Raw genomic sequence first — 20,968 nt, 5'->3', positions numbered from 1 at the left:
TAACACACTTTGTCTGAGCCTTGTTGCTGTTTTCTATCTGGCCACAGTGACTTTCCCATACCATATCCACATGGGCTTTCTTGGAACACATGCTTCTTATTATTCTTTTGCTTACTTCTTTATAGTCTTTCAGGGACTCAGTGGGCCCACTGCATAAAGGAGGTAACTCCAGGCCTCTCCCCTCAATGTGGAGCTACAGTGTGGGATGTTTGGGACACTTAACAGTGTGTGGTCATAGGTCAGGGAAAGGAAAATCAAGACGTTTCAACTAAAGGCAGCAGTGATAAAACTGAACTGGGAATTCATGTGAGAAGAGACCATGGCTTCCAGAGGCATGTGGAAATGTGTGCAAACAATTCTCCCCTACTCTTTAAAATGTTGCTTCTGATTTGAGACAATTCTACTGTGAAACAGTAGACTGATCTTAATTCTGGGCAGGCTTTTGTGAAAGATGTTACATTCCTTAACATATTTATCATCAGCTCCTGATATTTTTCAACTGTGGACTGAAAGTGAATTATAGTTAAAATGGGCTGGAGGGATATTAATTAGATTTCCCCCCTAATCTTTTCAGAGGATGCCCTGTCAGCAATGAAGCATCTCACTGGTAATCAGAAAATCAGCTGCATTGGCTGGACTGTAGAAGAGATAAATCCCAAATCAGTCAGTTTTGCACTTGTCAGCAGCTCAAGGGAAATATTTGGTGAAGTTCGGATAAAACTGTTACCCAAGAGGAAGATTCTGTTCAATTCATCACACATGTATTGGACTCTCAGGTGCCAGACGCTGTCTAGAGACTGGGAATACAAAGAGGTTCTGAATTCAGACCAGTTGGCCTTGAATCCTCGTCCTGCCTATTAACAGGGGCAACTTTCTTGAACTTCCTGTATTAGTTAGAAGAAAGGCCAAGATTCTGTCACCAAGAGACTCCAGGGCATAAGCTTGACATACCTCATCGTTTACTTCTCTCTCTCTTGTAATAGCGGTGAGATGTGAGTCCAGATGGGCTCTTCCTCACGCCATGCTTCAGAGACCCAGCTCTCCCCAGTTTTGTGCTTTGCTGTTTCCTAAACATATTGTTTTCATCTTCCTGGTTGAAGCTGGGTTACTGCCAGGTCTTCACTCACGTCCCAAAGATGGTGTTATCAGGCCAAGATTCAAAAATAGAATATATCACTTTTGCTTACATCTTACTTACTGAAACCCAGTGTCCAGGACAGAGCCAGCTGCCGGGGAACCTGGAAAGGGTGGTGACTGGCAGGGCCACCGTGCGTGTCTACCTTAAACCAGAGGTGCGGGTTCCACCAGCAAACGGATGACAGGGGAAACATTAACAATCTCTGCCACTTCCTGACACCCATTTCTTGATCTCCAAAATGGGATTCATCAAGGCACCTGTTCCATGGGGTTGTATCAGAATTCAAATGAGAAAAACAAAGACAGAATTTAGCAGAGTGTCTGGAACGTAGTGTTTATTCAATGTTAGTTATCATAATTAAGATTAAAATGCTTAATCTCAAATGCTTGCAATCCACTAGTGGAGAGAGTAGCTTAAATAATGAACTAATTTTGTCAGAGCACGTAGGAGGGAGTCATCCATTTTCTACAGTGGAAACGAGGAATGATAGGGAGGATTCACAGAGGGGGTGACTGTTGAGCAAGTTCTTAAAAAATAAACAGAATTTTTCAAGGCAGAAAGGGGACAGCAGCACATTCTAGCAAAATGAAGCAGCATGGCTTGACTCCAGAGGAGTAGAAATGAGCTATATTTCTCATAGTGTGTTCCTTGAGTCTCTTACTTTAGAAATCATCTGGGTCCCAGCCAAGACATACTAAACAAAATAGCTGCTGATGAATTTTTGAAAACTGCATTATAAAAAAACCTATCCTAGCCTATTGTTATATACATAAAACTGAGTTAGAACATCGACATCCTCAAGCAAAGCGGTTAAATTTTGTGTGGATTATGAAGAACTATGCTGCCCATTTAAACAAGAATGTTAGATAAACAATATTAAGGGGTTTAAAAATAAAAATGTCCCCATTTTCTATGCAGTCAGCTCTAAAATCAACTGTCTTAAACTAAAAAATGTGTGGGCCGAAGACAGCTACAGTTAGCAGCCAGCACCTAACTGCAGAAAACCCACCATACTTCACGAAACGTTTGTGTGTGCACGCAGATTTTGCTGGCAGGGGCCTGTTTCTGACCTGGCACAGTTGTTTCAATCACCAAGAAACACTTCTCGCCATTGAGCCATAGCGTGTATGCCCAGAAACTGCCACAGCACATAAGAACCATATTTTTCTGAGTGCTTAACATGTGAGATAACAGAAAAAATAACTGAATACACGTGATCGCTGTCTGGACTGCGGAGTTTTCTTAACAGGGGGCTCATTTTGCTAAGATTATAATCTTTCAAATTGGAGTTCCTAAAGAACGATCACATTTCTTTTGCCTGGAACCTGAGAAAATTTTCTAAATAACCACTGTGGAGTCAATTGGAATGAGTCGCAGCAGCAAAACTAGAAATTCCAGTGAATAGATCAAACTTTTATTTTAATTTCCACTTTACTTTTACTCATTATTTTATAAGCCCACAAATGTAACATAACTTAAGGGTACATACATCATACACACCCTTGAAATCAGCAGAGAAAAGTTTCACGTCCCACCGTTCCTGGGACACAGGCGAAACTCTGTGAGAACTGAACAGCGAGGGGAGCTGTGCCCTGTGCTTTTGCTGCCCACTAGCCGTGCCGTGTGCTGGCACATGGGGAGTCCCGTGATTGTAAAAGGTTTTCTTTCATCTTAACAGGGAGAGTGTTGGTGATGTGCTGGGCCAATACGGTCTGAGATATTTTTCTTTAACTATCAGATTCACTTGAGTCATAAAAATACATAATTTCATCTATATTTTAGGTGAAAGACAACACCTTTAATAGAGAAGAAAAGCTCTTTAGATCTTTAGAAAAGACCGTGAGGCACTGTGTGAAGAACATTTCGTTCTGTCTTCAACACGTACAGGTAGGGGAGACACGGCTGTCTTCAGTGTTTCTACTATTAGGTACTGAAGTCCATGGTTGCCACGAAGAGCAAATGTGACTGTTCATTCATTACATGATGACGCCTACTGCATCAAATCTGAGGGACTGCCAGCTGCTGGTGAGGAAAGCCAATATAAAGACTCAGATTTTGTCCTTTGTTCCCTTATCTGCTCAGCCCTTCCCCAGCCCCAATCACCCAGCTGTCAGGCGTTTGCTGTCGTGTGATAGGCATGGGTCGTCAGCATGTTTTCCTGGAGATGAGTTCAGTAATGCAAATTGCAGACAAGGCAGAAATTTCCTTTGTTTATTTCATCTGACTATTCTAGCATATCTCTTCCCAGTACCCAAAACACATACTCGCAAATTTAAGAGTAGAACTGAAGGAAAGAAGATAATCAAAGAGGGACATAAAATAAAATTAGAAATTATAAAGTAAAAAGTGCATAACATACAGGCCTTTTCAAAAACCCACAAAGCCCACGTCTGGGTCTCAGATTTAGCTGTATGCTCCCCAGCAGCTGACCCCCACAAAAGGCATGTGATCATGGTTCTGAGGACCTCTGTGTGTTTTACAACCAGCACTTCTTAATGCCCGCTTTACAGCTCTGAAAGAAATTGATAGATAATTCAACCTTAGGTAGGTAGGCATACATAAAAGAAAATCAATATAAATGAAAATAAATTCTAACAACATGATGCAAATTAAAATATGCAAATGCTCCCACACAACCATAGTAAATGACAAAAATACCCCACAACTTTCCAGTCCACTACAAGGTTTTGCTGCCCTTGTTGAGAAGCAGACTTAAACAAAGCAATTGGAGTGCAGTATACTTCTATTCATTAGGCATACCAGACTGGAGTTTGTTCTAATGGATCTCATAGAAGGAACAACACCCCGACTATGCAATGTAGATGGTGAGCAGAATTGCATGTAAGCCAGTTAATAAATGGTTCCCATCCCATTTTCCAGTTTTTCTGTTTGATATCTGTTTTTGGAATCCAATCTTTGCATACTTAGATAAATTATCACAGCCAAAGAGGATTGACAGGCACACAATCATTTGGTGAAAAGGTTCTATGCTATGTAACCAAAAAGCCACATTCTTTTCTTATTTATTAACTGATGCAAAGCTTGATTTTACAATTAGGTTTACTAATCTCTTCCTGAAGCACTGCCTTCTGTGAAAAGAAAACCCATACTTATCTTTAACAGCCAGAGGACAGTGGGAACCCTGCTCTTGGTACACATTTTACTCAGAGGACAGTGGGGCACATTTTAAGGAGTTACACATTTTAAGGAGAAAATGCCTCTTGGGAACATCTACCGGAAAGTCTTCTATTTCCACTGACTGTTTCAACAAAAATGTGAGCATCTTCTCTTAAAAAGATCATTACATGCACTAAGGAAAACTGAAGACATAAATCAAAGAAGAGTGATTTTTTGAAAATGAGGGATCTGTAAGAATTGAATGCTGAAAAATAGCCAAGCAGGGAATTCAATAAAAGAGAGTGCCATCCAGAACAGTATGAGACATGGGGGAAAGTGAAGAATAGATTGTAACAAGTAACCCGACTATACGGGGTATTCATGAATTTTTTCCCTTTCTTTTTTTTTTCTTCTTCACACCTCTCAGTGGGAATGGAGAGCTCTGATGATGAAGTGTCTGTCTGGGATACGTGAACTTGTATTGACTTCAGAACTTGCCCTTTGTGTGACTTTGTTTTTGGGTTTCAGGAGGCCGTGGGCTCACCTCTGCAGAGTGTAAAGGAGCTCCAGGAGATTTCCTGCATCAAGGATGAGGAGGAGAGAGCCCACTCAGAGGCCCCGAGTCATGCCTCAAATCCCTGTGATGACTTTGTGAGTCATTTATCTTCATAGAGAAATGCAAATTAAATAATAGGTTTAAAGGAAAAACTGCTTTTCATTTACTTTTCTGAAGTTAGAAATAAAACATGCACTAAAGCAAATACTAATGTAAAAATTGGTGCATTTAAAACAGGAGATTTTATCATTAAATATTTTCAAGTGGACTAGTGAAGATTTCACTGTAATAAAAATTTAAGAGGGCCCCAGATTGTGTTTCTAGGGGGTTGTGTCTGTACCACTAATGTCAACATTTACTGAAGTCTGCATGTAATAGAGCGAGGACTTACTAACTTAGAAAGTTGTGACTTGTCTTAAAGGAGTCTCTGGAAAATCCTGAAGTCCTTACAGGAGGCATGAATACCCTCTCCAAAGGTGTGACTTTTACTAACACACTGTAGGCTCCAAAGTAAAGCCTTTTTATTGAGAAAGCACGTTCACATAAGAGTCATATATTATGTCTCCTGTTCTGTGGTAAATACTTGTTTTCTAAGAGTTCTGTAAAATATACAGAATCATAAAACATAGTTTGGGAATCATGAAAACATACTTGAGCCAAGAAAATGTTTGTGAGGTAAGCTAGTCTGACTAATACTAATTTTAATTTAGCATCTTCTACTCCAGAGGTATTGTTATTTCATAAGCGCAATTCACATATATTATATACAAAATATATAATGGTCTCCTTCATCATCTGGAAGGTCCTGGAAAGTGGCATTTTTGTGTTGGCATTATTGGCATTTTGGGTCAGACAAATCTTCATTGAGTGGCCCTGTGTTGAAGGCTGTTCAGCTTCCTGGCATGGCAAGCTCTAAATCTCAGTAAAGTCCCTCTGTCTCAGGTCGTGACATCCACTGAATAGCCCCACATATTTCTGAGTCCTAGGAGGTGATAGCCTCCACAACAGTAGAAAAGCACTGAGAAGCATCTTGCTTTCCTGGCACGGGAAAACAGAAAGTTCAGATTACATCTGAACTAAGATGATAGATTAGATGAATGAGAGATGGAGAGGGGGAGAGAAGTTTTATGACACATATTAAATGGAAATAGTGTGGCCAGTTCTTACAGATTTTCTGGGCTTAATTACAGACAGCATGTACTGGAAAAGTTCATAAGGGTTTGCTCTTTATTTTAATTCTAATTCATTAACCAAGTCAATGAGTATTTATTGAGCGCCATGTAAAAACATGGTTTATAGCTTCTCTCTCATTAAGAATGCTCCAGAATCTGACAGAAGAAAGAGACAAGGTGTCCTTTCTTATCTTTCATAAAACAACAAGATGATAAATTAGGATAACTTTAAATGATTATCAGAAAAATTCAACATAAAAGTAACTTTTTACAGGTAGTGTATATTTAAACTCTACTTAAAAATCAAACATCTATCTGAAGGCACAGCAGTTTTTATCTAACCATGAAACATGCTTTTCTGCACATTTTGTATAGGGAAAATATTAAAATAAAATAGATTCTTGTTTATTCCAACTATGACTCCTGTGTGCAGGTGAATTGGTTCGTGTCTATGGCTCACAGGACACACATGTAATTACAGTGTAATAATGTAACTAGACCGCCCATAGGGTCCAGTCATGTTGCAAACACAGCAGTTTACCCCAGAAGAGTAAACGGATTCTTTACTCAGTCAAAGGACTCATTTAGCAGTCTGCAAGTATATGTGGATTACTTTATAAATTAGACATCAAATTTAATCTGGGTTGGCTATATTTAGCACCAATAAGAGACTGGTTTCTCTTCTCTTCTAGATTTCCCATGAGTTCAAAGTTCCCAGAGACCATTTAAGTTCGTTAATAGCAGCTGCTGCTCGGACCTGATACCCTAGGACATCTTTTGGGGCACAGAGAGAAATTTGCTTCCAAACTGCCATAACATAGTCACAAAACCCAAGCACGTATCACAAAGGGTAAAGCTGGGTGGTCAGCAAACAGGATGCAAGTGCCTTTCAGAATTAGAAGGGGAGAAAGGGAGAAATTAGAAGGGGAGAATTTAATTTTCTCTGTAGAGAAAATTAAATATCAGGTACTCAGTTTCTGGCATGGGGTTGGGCATTAATATTAAATTCATTTTTAATGATTCCGACCTAAAAATGAAACACTTTAGGAAACAGAATCAGCATCAGCTTAATCCTTCACTGTATTTAAAGAGGAAGCAATACTCTGTGGTCACAGGAGCAAAATACCTGTAACAAGGAGGTACTATCTGTAAAAGGGATACAATTCCACTACCAAACCAGGGTAGCCACAAAATTGGGGCAGATGTGAAAGGAATAGAACACAGTCTCTTCTAGGACTATCTTCCTTTTGTTGCCAGCAAAAGCGATATGGTGAATTATCTATGCAGTTTTTTTTAATTGATTTTAGAGAGAGAGGGAGGGAGAAAACCCTCGATTTGTTTATGCATTCCACTTATTTATGTATTTATTGGTTGATTCTTGAATGTGCCCTGACCTGACTGCAACCTTGGCCTATCAGGTAGATGCTCTAATCAATGCATCTAATCTAGATGCTCTGGCCAGGGGCTACAGTCTTGGCAGTCAAAGGGTAGAGATAACCCCTCCTCCCCAACCCCCCCGCCCCCCCCCCCCCCCCCCCCCCCCGCCACTCCTGTGTTGGCTCTGGGGATGAGAAAGAAGGGAAAGGGGAAAGTGTGGAAGGAGACGATCCCAATGAAAAAACAGCAGCTATAGAGAAAAAGGTGGAGGATATTTGGGGTGTGCAGTGTTCAACTTTTATATTCTTCTTCCTTCTCACCCTTCAGATTCAGTGTTAGAGTCTACACCTCTGTTTGAAGTCCTTGGACAGATTAGTTAGACGGAGAAATGATCCTATCCTCTTTGAACGTGGCTAAGACACTTCCCTGTCTCCCCTGTGCTCCTGCCGGGAGGAGTGAGCCCACTGATAACCGGGGGATCTTCTGTGACAGGCTGTTTCCTCCTTTGGCAGGCAGCTCATTTACAGAAGCTCGTGCTGACGCCCCTGGCAGCCCTGCTGTCCCTGTTCCCAGCGCCTCACAAGCTCATCCAGAAACGCTATGACAAACTGCTGGACTACAACAGCTACCTGCAGGGGGCAGCAGGAGACGAGTCGGACTTGGCCAAGAAGGAGTATGAGGCCCTCAACGCCCAGCTTGTGGAAGAGCTCCAGGTGTTCAACCAGGCCGCGCGGAAGATCCTGTGGAACTGTCTGTGCAGTTTCATCACCCTCCTCAGGGACCTGGCGCTGGTGGTACAGAGGCTTTATTCCACCGTGGTGCCGGTAAGCGCAGCGCCAGCACCCAGCCACCTAGGTCTGTGGCGTGTATTAGAAACCGCACCCGTGCAAATCAGCCCTGTTGATAGCCTGCGTGAGTGCGGTGCGTGTCCGTGCCTGTGTGGTTTTCAGTTTAATTGAAGCCAGATAGCCTTCTGCTTCTTTTCTCTATTTAGGAAGCTAAAAGAGAGTTTCCTTACTCAGGTTTGCTATAACTTCTGCACTTGCAGTTTGCTTGAGAGATTCCTCTTCAAACGCCAACCCACTTTGTGCTTTGCTCCTCTCGCCGATGAAACCAATTTCGCTCCACCTGCCTGATGCTGTGTGTCAGCTTCTCGATTTGTATTTTGCATTCTTTTCTCATTCAATAGTTTTCCAGTGTTAACCATGACTAAGATGTGGACCCAAAAAGGAGGCCATCGCAGTATAATGACAGTAGTAGGGTGATTGTCAAACCAGTCCTCATTTGCTTTTGCTTTCCTCCAAAGAAGAGAAGCCCGGATGTGTGTGTGTGCGGATACATGCATACATCTCAGGTAGCCTTCCATTAGGATGACAGTGTTCACCCTTCTTCATCTCATGGCACACATAAACTTAATTACTAAAATCCTGCAGCACACACACAAAATACATATATTTTTTGCTGATCTGAAAAAAAAGTATAATTTTAATTCATTTATACCGATGGTCATTGTTGTGTGTTGGCTGTTGTCATTTCTTTATTTGACAATCTAAGGGAAAACAGGTCAGTGCCCCTGACTAAACAGTCAGGTGTTGCCTGTTTTAAACATTCTTTGTAGCATACCAGTGTGCCTTGGTACACTGCCTGAAAATCCCTGCATTAAGATCTGGTTTTATAATTATTTTCTGAAGAGGAAGAAAGATATTTACAACCTAAGGTCAACTTTAAAATATCAGTTTGCTGTCTTGGTCTTTCATGTCAAGTGTATTGGTTCTCATTCAGCTGGCTAGATATTTAATGGACATTTGGAAAAATTGTCTCTATTTTTTATTGTGTATCTAACTTTCAACTTTTCCTTTGAATTAAATTATATTAAATCAAAAGGTGCTACATTTACACGGTTCAAAAGGCAAAACTATGTAAAAATATATAAGCACCTGCTCCTGTCTCCCAGCCATCCCACCTTCTGCTCCCATCCCCATGATTATTCATTTATTTTCACCCACCTGCGGCTCCTGTATGACATTTTTAAAATTTACTTTTAATGGGCTAAAGATAGTTTATTCAATGAATGGTGTTGGGAAAATTGAACAGATACATGCAAAAAAAAATGAAATTAGACCACCTTCTTATGCCACACACAAGAATACATTTAAAATGGATCAAAGACTTAAATGTAAAAAATATGGAACACTTCACGAATTTGCATGTCATCCTTGCACAGGGGCCATGCTAACCTCTATACCATTCCAATTTTAGTGTATGTGCCACTGAAGCAAGCACTCCTGTGTGACATTAAAAGTACATTCTGATACATACTGTTACTTCCTACATAAAACTAGCAACTTGCTTTTTAATATCCTGAGGAGGCGTCCATGTCCGTACACAGCACTGCATTACCCCTTTTACAGCTTTATACATGTCTACTGCATAGGTGTGCAGTCGAGTATTACCAGCCCGCTATTCGGGGTTGGGGGGTGGGGGAGGGACGAGGCAATCACCAAGCTCCACTGAAATGTGAAAGAATCTGGGGATCCAGTTGCTTCGTAAGAGCTCCAATTGTCCCTGACTACAAAACTAATTATGCCAAATGTGATGGTAGGAAACAACCAGTAGTCATTTATTATCATTGCCTCTCATGGTTCTGGGGGGCCCTTGGGCTCAGATCATCATTCTCAATATCACTCATGAGGTTGCAGTCAAATGACAGCTGGGGCTCGAGTCATTGGAAAGACGCCCTCAGGCCTTTGCAGGCTGAGGATGGGATGAGGACGGGAGTCACACAGCTGGGAACTGGAACACTGGGGCTCCATACACCCCCCCTCTCTCCTTCTCTCCTCTCTGATATCTCAACATGGGCTTTTGATATCCTGACATAACGCAACTAGACTTCTTCTATGGTAATGAAGGTCTCCCTCGAGTGAGTGTCCTGAGAGAAACCAATAAATATTGTGTGATCTTTTCGAACTTAATTTTGAGAGTCGGGCAGCATCATTTCTATTGTTCTGTTCATGTAAACATTCTCCTCACTGAGGCGAGAGTAAAGGCCCACCCAGTTCTGAGGGAAAGGGACATGGATTCCATCCACCTCTTGGTGGAAAGCACATCAAAAAACTCTCTGATTTGTTTTAAAACAACTTACCCTCTCTCTGCTTCACACTATCCCACTCCAGTACATGGAAGGTGACTACTGCCATCAATTCCTGAGCCTTTAGAAAGAAATTTATTGCTATTTTCTTTTTCTGTTCTCCTTTTATTGGGCTTGAATCCTTAAAAAAAATTATCTCTATCATTTTAATAGGATTTCTGGGGACAGAAAATTAGACCATTTTTATCTGGAAGTTCTAACATTGGACTAATTTTTCACTGTGGAGCTATCGTGTACTTTCTCAACTGCCCTTCACAGCTCTGCAAATTAGGTACCTAAATGGTTAAGTAGTTGCCTGGGAACAAAGCCATGTTATTTCTACCTACAGGTACCACTGTTGGTTTCAAACATCTATGAAATGCAGAATAGAGTACTAGAAGAAGTTCAAAATCTGAATTTTGTCAAGGATAACAGTGCCACATTTATTGAGAGGAAACTTAGTTTTGAAAAGAAGAAGCCTGGGCAAATCCCGGTGAGTGTGGTAACGTTCATGGCAGTGATGGCTGTCAGTTCTTTGCCTTTTTAAAATTACAATATATTATTTTCCATATCACTTGTCTCATTGTAATATCCTATAATTTACACACTTATTTTAAATTTTAAAAAGATTTTATTTATTATTTTTAGACAGAGGGGGAGGGAGGAAGAGAGAGAGGAAGAAAAACATCTCTGTGTGGTTGCCTCTCATGCACACCCCGCTGGGGACCTGGGCTGCAACCCAGGCATGTGCCCTGACTGGGAGTGGAACTGGTGACCCTTTGGTTTGCAGGCTGGTGCTCCATCCATGGAGCTACACCAGTCAGGGCTACACACTTATTTTATACAGAATTTTTTTTGTCCATTTCACACTCTCTGTGAACTCTGTAAGGTTATAGATATTTCTCTGTTTTGTACATAATGTATTCCAAGCAACTAAAATGGTGCCTGATACAAAATAGATACTCTATATGTATTTGTTGAATAAAGGAATATAATTTTATGGAGTAAAATTGTATAGTTTAAAACTTTCATTTTTTTCTAAATAAGGAATATCAGGCTCCAGAGATGAAGTGACTTTCTCAAAGTCACTTAGTGGCAGAGCTGGGATGGAGCCAGACTTCCTGACTTCTGTATAGTTTACTGATATTATTTCCCCCCTCAAAAGACATGCTCATGTATGAGTTACTTAATTAAATATTATTTATCAAGTGCTTAATATGCAAGGGACTGTCTAGAGTGTGACAAAAAAACTACAAATTTGTCCAACATATAAGAGGGATTAGAACTCCCACCTTTTTATTTTCATTGAATTTTCTTTCTTCTCTACAACACTGCCCTCATGTGCTAAGTAGAGGCTTTTTCCACTGTATAACTCACCTGAATACTTTACAATGATAACCCGATCTGCGCCCTGCTGAAATAATCCCAAATTATGTATGACTTCAACATTTTAAAAATTTCCAGAGTATTTGTCAACCCAGTGAGGATTTTATTATACATCTATTTAAACCAAAATTTCTCCTTATTTCTCCCAGCCGGAAGTGCCACATCAAACTGACACTCACCGCTCCAAGCTTCTATCCACGTACAGTACAGAGGAACTCTACCAAGCTAAGCGCAAGTGCAACGCTACGCAAGAGTACGACATCGATCTTCTAGAAGGGGAGTTGGTGGCTGTGATGGAGCAGAAAGATCCATTGGGGAGTACGAGCAGGTGGCTTGTTGACACAGGAAGTAAGTGTTCTGCCTGAGGTGCACAGGACTACCACATCGCCTCTGGGGGAGCTTCTCCCAGGACCTTTGTGTGCTTCTCTAAACATGGATGCTGGGAGGTGTACACAAATGACCTTGTTCCTTCTTTCTTTTTATTCCTGCCCAGTTATAAAAGGGTATGTGTACTCTTCCTTCCTAAAACCCTACAATCCAGCAAAAGTACAGAAGGAGGGTGATGACAGCAAGTCCTTCAATGATGATTTTGATAACATCAGCCTCTTCGTGTCTGCGAGGCCAGCGAGAGACAGTGTCACAAGCACCCCGGAAGGTAGCATAAGTGACAGCAGTTCATCTCTCAGTGGCACAGGTGGAAAGTTTGAGACAAATGGCACTGATGACAGTTTTCAAGAGGTAGATGAACAGGTAAGAATTTCAACCTTGAGGTAAAAATGCTCAACTGTTCAAATCATGAAAGATGTTCTTGCTAATGGGGCTCTCTCGTACTTTAAGACTTGGTAGAAGAGCATCAGCTTCGACATCAGGAAGACCTAACTCTGTTAGCACTTACTGTCTGTGTGAGTTTTTTTGCAAGGAGTTCATTCTCAGAGACTGTTGCCTTGAATGCAGGGAAGAGGGCAGTAATGCCTAGTTTGCAGATTGGTGTGAGGAGTAGAGATAATGTGTGCAGGGAAAGTGTGCAGCGCAGAGTGGACCCTCAGTAAACAGCAGTGTGGCCGTTACCACCCTGCTGTGATGTGCTGAGAGTGAAGGTGGTCTGTTCATACTCCCCACTGGGGAAAACAGCTCACCCTGAACAAGTTGCCAGCAGCGTGTGGAAAATTGTTCCTGATTCTTCTGAGAGCAATATTTCTATTGTTATCTATGAATTAGACATTTTTAATCTTGTATAATAATATACATTACATACTATATACTGAAATGTTAAGAGCTACTTTTCCCTCACTGCATCAGTGCAAAGGCTACTGGGATGATCCTTTGGCAAAGTAATGTTAACTATAATGTAGGCTTTCTTCCTTCAACCCCAGTGAGTTTCAATCCATTTAACTGTTAATCCCCAACTGGTGACCAACTAATTGTTATTTTTAATTTGCTTTTTCCTATAGTGGCTTTTTATTAATTTTGTTTTTTACAAGGGTAATACATGTTATTTGTGAAAATTTTAAAAAGTAGAAAGATTATATATATGAATTACAAGTAAGGGTCTTTATTCTCTCCCCAGTTATTCTCTGATTCAGAGACAATATTCAGGCATATCTTTCCAGACATTGTGCACATACAAACACATATGTGAGTGGGAACATGCATGCACCACACACACAAACACAAGTATGAGTGGGAACATGCACCATTACACATGCAAACATATATGTGAGTGGGACTGTGCATGTGTTACACATACAAGCACACAGGTGGGGGCACATGCACACTTCACATAAACACACACATATGAGTGGGAACACAACTACATATGAGGGCACATACGTGAGTGGAAACATATGTACACTGCACATGAAACACATATGTGAATGGGAACACACATGAACTATGTTTTTTTACTAAATGTAGTTTAGACAACAATACCTAAATATCTACCTTAATTTTTAAGACAAATCTGCATAGCATTTCTTTTTGTGGATATATCATAATTTATAAAGCTATTACCCTAGTAACAAACATTTAGAATATTTGGGATTTTTAAAATTTCAAACAATATTTTAGGCAAGACCTTTGTTCATCTATTTTGTGCACATATATGAATATGTCTGTAGGGCAAATTTCTAAAAATATTAGAGTAAGAAAGGATGTATATATTTAAAATCTTGATAGACATTGCCATACTACTCTCCATAAATATTTGATCTATTCAGTTTCTTCATCAACAACACATGGATTGCCATCCCATTCATAATTGATGCTTTAAAAAAATCTTTATTTTAAAAAAGCAGGTTCATGTAATGTTTTATTTATATACCATAAAATTAACCGATTTTGAGTGTGCACTTCAACAACTCTCAGTGTATCCCCAGGGCTGTGTGACCGCCACCCAAACCCCACTGTAGCACACTCCCTTTATGCTAAAGGTCCTCTGCATCCATTCGCAGTCGCTCTTCTTTTCCACTTCCAGCCCCAGGGAGTCATCAGTCTATTTTTGCCCTCCATAGATTTTCCTTTTCTCTATGTTTCATATTAATGGGATCATGCAATATGTGGTATTCTGCATCTGGTTCTTTCACTTAGCATAATTTTTTTGAGATTCACCTCTGCTATAGTATGTGTATGTACTTTGTTGCTTTTATTAGCTAATAGTGTTTTATTCTATGGAGATAGCATATATTGTTCATCCATTTATAAGCTGATGAGCATTTTGGGTAATTTCTATTATAAATAACTCTGCTATCAACATTTGTGTGCAAGGCCTTGTGTGAATTTAATTTCTCTCGAGTAGATACCTTGCAGTGGAATTGCTTGCTGATATAGTAAATTTATGCTTGACTTTTTAAGAAACTGATGGATTGTTATTCAAAGTGACTGCATGATTTTACATACCCAATAGCAATGTATGAGGATTGTGGATTACAGTTTCTTCATATCGTTGCCTTACTTTCCATCTTTTCTATTATAACCATCTTAATGGGAATCCAGTGGTATCTCACTGTGGATCTAATTTGCATTTCCCTATATGACTTATGCTGTTGAGTATCTTCCCTGTACTTATTGGCCATTTTTGTATCTTCTTTGGTGAAATGTCTTTTCAAATATTTGTCTGTTTTAAAATGGGGTCATTTGCCTCCTATTATTTGATGCAAGGGTTCCTGGTATACTCTGGCTGCAGTTCTTTATCATGTATAAAATTTGCAAACATTTTCTCTTAGCCATAACCGATTCTTAACTTCCCTGGAAACTACTATGTGTTCTTATCACTTTCCTGTCTTGGTCCTGAGCCTTCAAAACACAATTTTTCTATTACTTCTTTAGACTTTTAGTCTCTTCATTGTTTCTATAATATCGCATTATAATACCACCCAATACATGAACCAGTGAAATCTATATACCTGATTAAATGCCCTGGCAGACTGTGCCTTACCCCTATAACCTAGAAAGAAATTTGAGGACCATATTTGTCAAGACACCCTAAAGCAAGCTTGATGTTGACTTCTAGTCCTAACTTGGCTTTACTTTTTAGAGTAAGTACCTCACTTAGGTTCATTCAGCGTGGGATTTGTAGTCTAAAACTACATCTAGTTACTACCAGCTGCTACTTGCAAAGTAAGGCTTTGAGTGATCTTATCAATCTGTCCATTAAAAGTTTCCATTACCAAAAGGAAAAAATGAAGTAATTTTCTTTTGCTCAAAACAGAAAGTATATTGATGGTATCTCTCCATAAAGTGCTATTTGTTCTTTTCTTTTCCTCTCAATTTGGAACCAATTGAAGATAGGCCCTTATGTCAGGAATGTAAATATTAGCATTATTACTAATATAGTTGGATTAGAAAATACACAGCTTGCCTCCCTGGCCACATAGGATCCCCTATATTCCCTCTGAGTTGAAATAACCCAGCCCAAATGGCAGGTTTCTCCTGTGTGTGGGCAAAGTCTTCCCCATAAAGTTAATACAAGTTGAAGAGAGTACACTTGTTGGAAACCCCAGTACAAGGAAGAGAAGAAGTAAAGGCTGCATAGGAATATTTCCCTTAATTGCAGCCAGTAGATGAAGATGGCCAGTATTTTTGATTATCCTCATCTTGCAACTGCTGTTCATCCCTTGGAAACAGGGAAAGCCTATCCAACCTCCCTAATCCTTGCCACAGGGTTGATGTTTCTATTCTGTTGGCTCTTAGAAAGTGTGGAGGGATGAAAATGGTTAACCTCCCATAAGTTTGGTCTGACAGTCTAGGCGGACAAAATACTGTAGAGGTCCCTATAAGGCAATTGAAAAGTGGGAACAAATTGTATCATCTTTGTGAACAGTGAGAATACACTATATGTTATAATGTACACATCTGAGTTACCCTACAAAGCAATTTTCTGTGTGGCTATTTAGACTTTTGTTCTGGATTTTACATTATTATTAGGAATGCCAACTGAAACCTGTACTGGCTTAATTGGCTGACACTTTGGGTCGGCATTTCTTTCCCTATCCTTTCCTACCATGGCAGCCAAACTTCTGCTCTCCTCCAGGACTGCAAGGGGAAGGGGTGTTATTGGCTGTAATCCAGTCTTATTGATGGATGTAGTGAATCCTGACAGTAAGTACAAATGGATGGGTAGCCTTGGCCTGTGCTTGACAGTCAGGGGACTCTGTGGGGCCTAAAAGTCAGTCAGAAACACCCAGGTTCTGACTGACTTAATATCTAGTGGCTCTGTGATTTTTTACACTAAACTGTTTTTAAGCTGAAAGAACTCAAAAAATAAAAGGGTTCATGAATGGGATTTGGGAGATTTCATGAATCTCCTCAAACATGCTGCAAATAGTGTGCTCATGAATATAACTAGGGTAAAAGAAGTCCATATCTTTCACTAGATTTTCCCAGAGAAACTCTATTTAAAAATTAGGTTAGAAATCACTGCTCTAGAACCTTAAATTATTTACCCATTCTTCCACTCAAGGGAGAAGGAAAGTTATTGGGTAAGGAGCCTCCAGTATATTCTAGGACAGTTATAGTGGATCAGGAGTCTTACATGTAGGGTAAAAATATAACTTAGCATCTATATTGGGAAACTTTTCTTCATGAAAGAGAGTGCCTGCTAGATGAGATATCATGCCAGATGTGATCGGGAGGGCTGGTCACTGTACTCATTGGGGCCGCGGAACCAACTCATTCAGAGTCCTCCCTGCACATTCCACACAGAAAGCAGGGACTTTATCTAAGTGTTTTGGAAGCTCTCTTGAATGATAATTCAGAGGTTCTGTAGAATAATGGGATGAACGAATGGATATTCACAGTGTGACAGGACTGATTTATAGTAAAAGACTTAATTTTTAACTTCTCAACTTCTTTTCTAACTACTTTATGCTACATCAAAAAGCATAGCAGTCAAACAAATATGCCTTTCCATTGTAATGTACTGCTCTCTTTTGCTCATCAAATAGTGACAACATGAATTGTATTAGTTTTCTGTGCTGCATAACAAATGCTCTCAAACTAAGTAGCTTAAAACAACATACTTGCATCACCTCACCAGTGCGGGGTTCAGCAATCTAAGCACAGGTTAGTTATCTGGGCGCCCTGCTTAACATCTCACATAGCTGTGACCTGGACTGGCCGCCCTGTGCTCTTTTTGAAACTTGGGATTCTCTTCTAAGCTGTAGTTGTTGGCTGAATTCAGTGCCAGTAGGATGGAGGCCTCTATTTACTCACTGGACGTCAGCCAAGGACAAAATTCAACACCTAGAGGCTGCTCTCAGATCCTTGCATGTGGCAATCTCTGTAGCAGTTCGCCGCATGGTTGTTTGCTTCTTCAGGACCAGCAGGCGAGCATCTCTCTGGCTTCAAATCTCTCCCTTCAGAGAAGGCCTAGACTCTCTTTTAAAGCACCTCATTGTCAGGACACTCAGATAATCTTTACCTAATTGAAAGTCAACTTATTAGGGGTCATATTAGGCACTTCTGCAAAATCCCTTTACATTCGCCATATGACGTAACCTGATCACAGGAATGTGCGTCATATTCACCATGGGAACTGTATATTACAGAGGTGTGTCACAGGAGGTGATAACCTTGGGTTCCACCTTTGAATTCTGCCTACCTCAGTCTCTAAGATGCCTCGTGTGGCTAGCAGGATGTTGGGCTACTGTGATGCAATCTTTGGTGCTTCTCAAAAGGCCCAGACTTAATAATGGCTAAAACCCAGTTTTAGAGAGAAGTTAAGTGCACTTTTCCTTTTCCACATAAATTATACTAAGGACATAATTTTTGACTTCTTAAAAGTTAATTGTTTTTGCTAATTCTAAATTCATTGTCTGGTCCTTCATCTTTATATTTTCAACTATTTATAATAATAATAATGCTAGGTCTAGTATGTTATTGTTTAGAAAGTGCTTCAGAAGTCAGCAAGCTGGAGCACAATGTATTTGAGTAGTCATTAAAGTGATATTTTAGAAAGCTTTAATGACATGAAACGATTTTTAAATATATTTTCAAGTGAAAAAGCAGGTTGAAAAAATTATGTGTACTTTAATTGCATGTTTATTACCATTTTGGGGAGGTAGGTAGAAAAAAGACAAAGTAAAGAATGAAGGCAGGAAGCAAGGAATGGCGGAAAGGTATTAATAGCAGTTGATTTCTTTGTTTAATTTTGCCTACCTTTGTTTAAAATTGTTTTTTAAAATAAAAATTACTTGAGTAATAACTATACATAATTGTTAACTAAAGAATATGAAAGCTTGCTCCTGGAGAGTAAGAGAGAAAAATGAACATTTATAAAAATTTAATATAACTATTTTGGCTCCCTGATCTCTGTATAATATTATAAATACTAGTTTATAGGGTGTTTTAGTTTTGGAAGGGTATATTAAAACATATTATGATTTTTCATTGCTAATCAAAGAACTGGGATGAAATCAACAAAATAAGATGCAGGGAAGACAGGTAACGTGGCTCACTAGGGGAGGAATAATTGAATGCGCGAACACAGAATACAGAAATGCTGAACTGGGAAATATCCGGTGGTGCTAACAGGGGTAATGAATTGGCTGTGAGTCAATACTGCAACAATACAGAGTATTATACAAAAAAGGAGGTGCTGTGGGAAACTGGATAGCATTCATAGACTATTGTGCACAAAATGAACCAGAGCCTTAAAAAGAAGCAACCAATAAAAATATATTTTAAGAAATGCCAAGGAAAAAAGAATTAGATGATTATGGCTTAATAAAATTTTAATGTATCTGGACCAAAACATATTAATATAGAAAATTAGAAAGATACATCCTAGAGTAATTAAAATATTTAAAAATAAGAAATCCTTTAACTCTTAAAACCGTAAGAGGTTGAAACTTCTAACTCATAGTGTAATGTTACAAACTGTTGTCTCATTAAAAGTAGACATATTTCCATTTTGAGTATCTATTTTATGTTAAGTGGAGATATAAACATCTTATATAAAAACTGAAAACTTCTCATCCTAAATTAATTTTGGATCATGAGCATTTAAAGTATTGAAAGTATACATTATAATTGTGTAGTTTAAATTTACAACTTTATGAGAATCTATATTTAGTGTTTAAAATATAAGCTCTAATTTCAAACCAAATAGATGTAGGTGGAAGATTTTGTATATTTCCCTTAAGAGAATATGTGCCAAAAAGAAAGAACTACAAAATACAGTTGACCCTAGAATAATACTGGTTAAAAATGTGCATGTCCATTTACACACAGATTTTTTTAATAAATAGAGAAAAAGTATTTTCTCTTCCTTAGGATTTTCTTAACATTCTATTTTCTCTAGTTCAGTTTATTATAAAAATGCTGTATGTAATACATATAACATCTAAAATATTTGTTAATGACTGTTTATGTTAAGATTTCTGGTCAACAGTAGGCTATTAGTAAAGTTTTGGTGGGAATGAAAAGTTATACATGGATTTTCAACTATTGGGGGGGTGGTAGGTATTGTAACACCCTCTCCCCCACATTGTTCATTGATCAACTGTGTTTAGGAATAATACATTAGTAGGTGATTCAAACTGCTTAAAAATTCTGAACATGATACATATAAAAATTACAAATATGTATAAAACAATGTATAATAATTACAAAAGATGACTAGCAATTGCTAATGTAGGCTCTTACAGATTATTTTCGCAAGTCACATTGTGATGACATGTTACATTTCTGAGTGTTTTTGCAAATCAAATCCTCCACTTTACTCTTGTAGATCTATTCAATGCCTTCACTTTCTAAACAACACTGAAACAATAACATATTAGAGAGTCCAGTCACGTTTCACAAGAATACACTCTGCATATCTTTGCTAGAAGAGTTTGGTTCCTAAATTATTATGAGAACAGATAAGCACAGAATTTGGAGTTGGAAGATATGGTCCTAGCAGCACCCACTGGCTCTGTGATCCAGAGCATGTCACTACTTCTCCAAGTCACAGTTTACAGGGCTGTTGAGGATAAAGCACATTTGATATGTAAATTGTCGTGAGCACTACAAAAGGTAGATATTTTTGCTGCTACTCCATTGCTCAAAAATTTATGGCACCTCCCTTTTTGTTGTCTTTACTTTTTAAATTACCAAATAAGCCATGCCTGACAATCTGCCTTCCATGTGTCTTATATGATACAATATGACTTCTTACATGTTCTTGTGTGATATCCAAGTCTTTCAGCCTAACTTTCAAGTCAAATCAACATATATTTGAATCATTACTGTGTACCAGGATGTAGTCCATGGAAAGAAGAGAATTTGAAATGTGGTTCCTCTCCTTGAGGTGAAGCTCATACTGGAGTTGTTGAGACGATATATAAATCAATGCTATTAGAGTTTCGCCAAAAGTTAAATAACAGTTGAAGATTTAAAGAACAACTTAAATTGTAACTGTAGTTCCAGTCTTTCCTGCTCAACAAAATCACCTATTTCTCATTATTTCCTGTCTTACATTGACCTGCAATTTTGAGAAAGTTAATCTGCTTGCCTTTCCTGCATACTGTTTGCATGTATTCATCTCTGTACCTTGAATGATATATTCACCCCTTTTATCAACTTTGTGACCTATAAAAGGTTTCTAATTCCACAAC

General features: G+C 39.0%; 1 protein-coding gene and 1 non-coding gene across 3 annotated transcripts in view; one reads left to right on the top strand and one right to left on the bottom strand.

Moving 5' to 3' along the window:
• ARHGEF38 (Rho guanine nucleotide exchange factor 38) overlaps nucleotides 1–20,968 on the top strand; it is a 132,490-nt gene that overhangs the window by 109,379 nt on the left and 2,143 nt on the right. For both annotated transcript variants that reach the window (XM_036025735.1, XM_028508281.2), the window contains 6 exons: nucleotides 2,921–3,025; nucleotides 4,784–4,906; nucleotides 7,873–8,184; nucleotides 10,837–10,980; nucleotides 12,023–12,221; nucleotides 12,367–12,623. In XM_036025735.1, coding sequence (XP_035881628.1) covers nucleotides 2,921–3,025; nucleotides 4,784–4,906; nucleotides 7,873–8,184; nucleotides 10,837–10,980; nucleotides 12,023–12,221; nucleotides 12,367–12,623 — 1,140 coding nt within the window. The remainder of the gene's footprint in view (nucleotides 1–2,920; nucleotides 3,026–4,783; nucleotides 4,907–7,872; nucleotides 8,185–10,836; nucleotides 10,981–12,022; nucleotides 12,222–12,366; nucleotides 12,624–20,968) is intronic.
• Nucleotides 9,540–9,643, bottom strand: LOC114493582. The gene has a single exon (XR_003684216.1). It is a non-coding gene; the product is annotated as a U6 spliceosomal RNA (small nuclear RNA).

The sequence above is a fragment of the Phyllostomus discolor genome, chromosome 1 (genome assembly GCF_004126475.2).
Source record: "Phyllostomus discolor isolate MPI-MPIP mPhyDis1 chromosome 1, mPhyDis1.pri.v3, whole genome shotgun sequence".
Classification (NCBI taxonomy): Eukaryota; Metazoa; Chordata; class Mammalia; order Chiroptera; family Phyllostomidae; genus Phyllostomus; species Phyllostomus discolor.
This window is presented reverse-complemented; position numbering and strand designations above follow the sequence as displayed.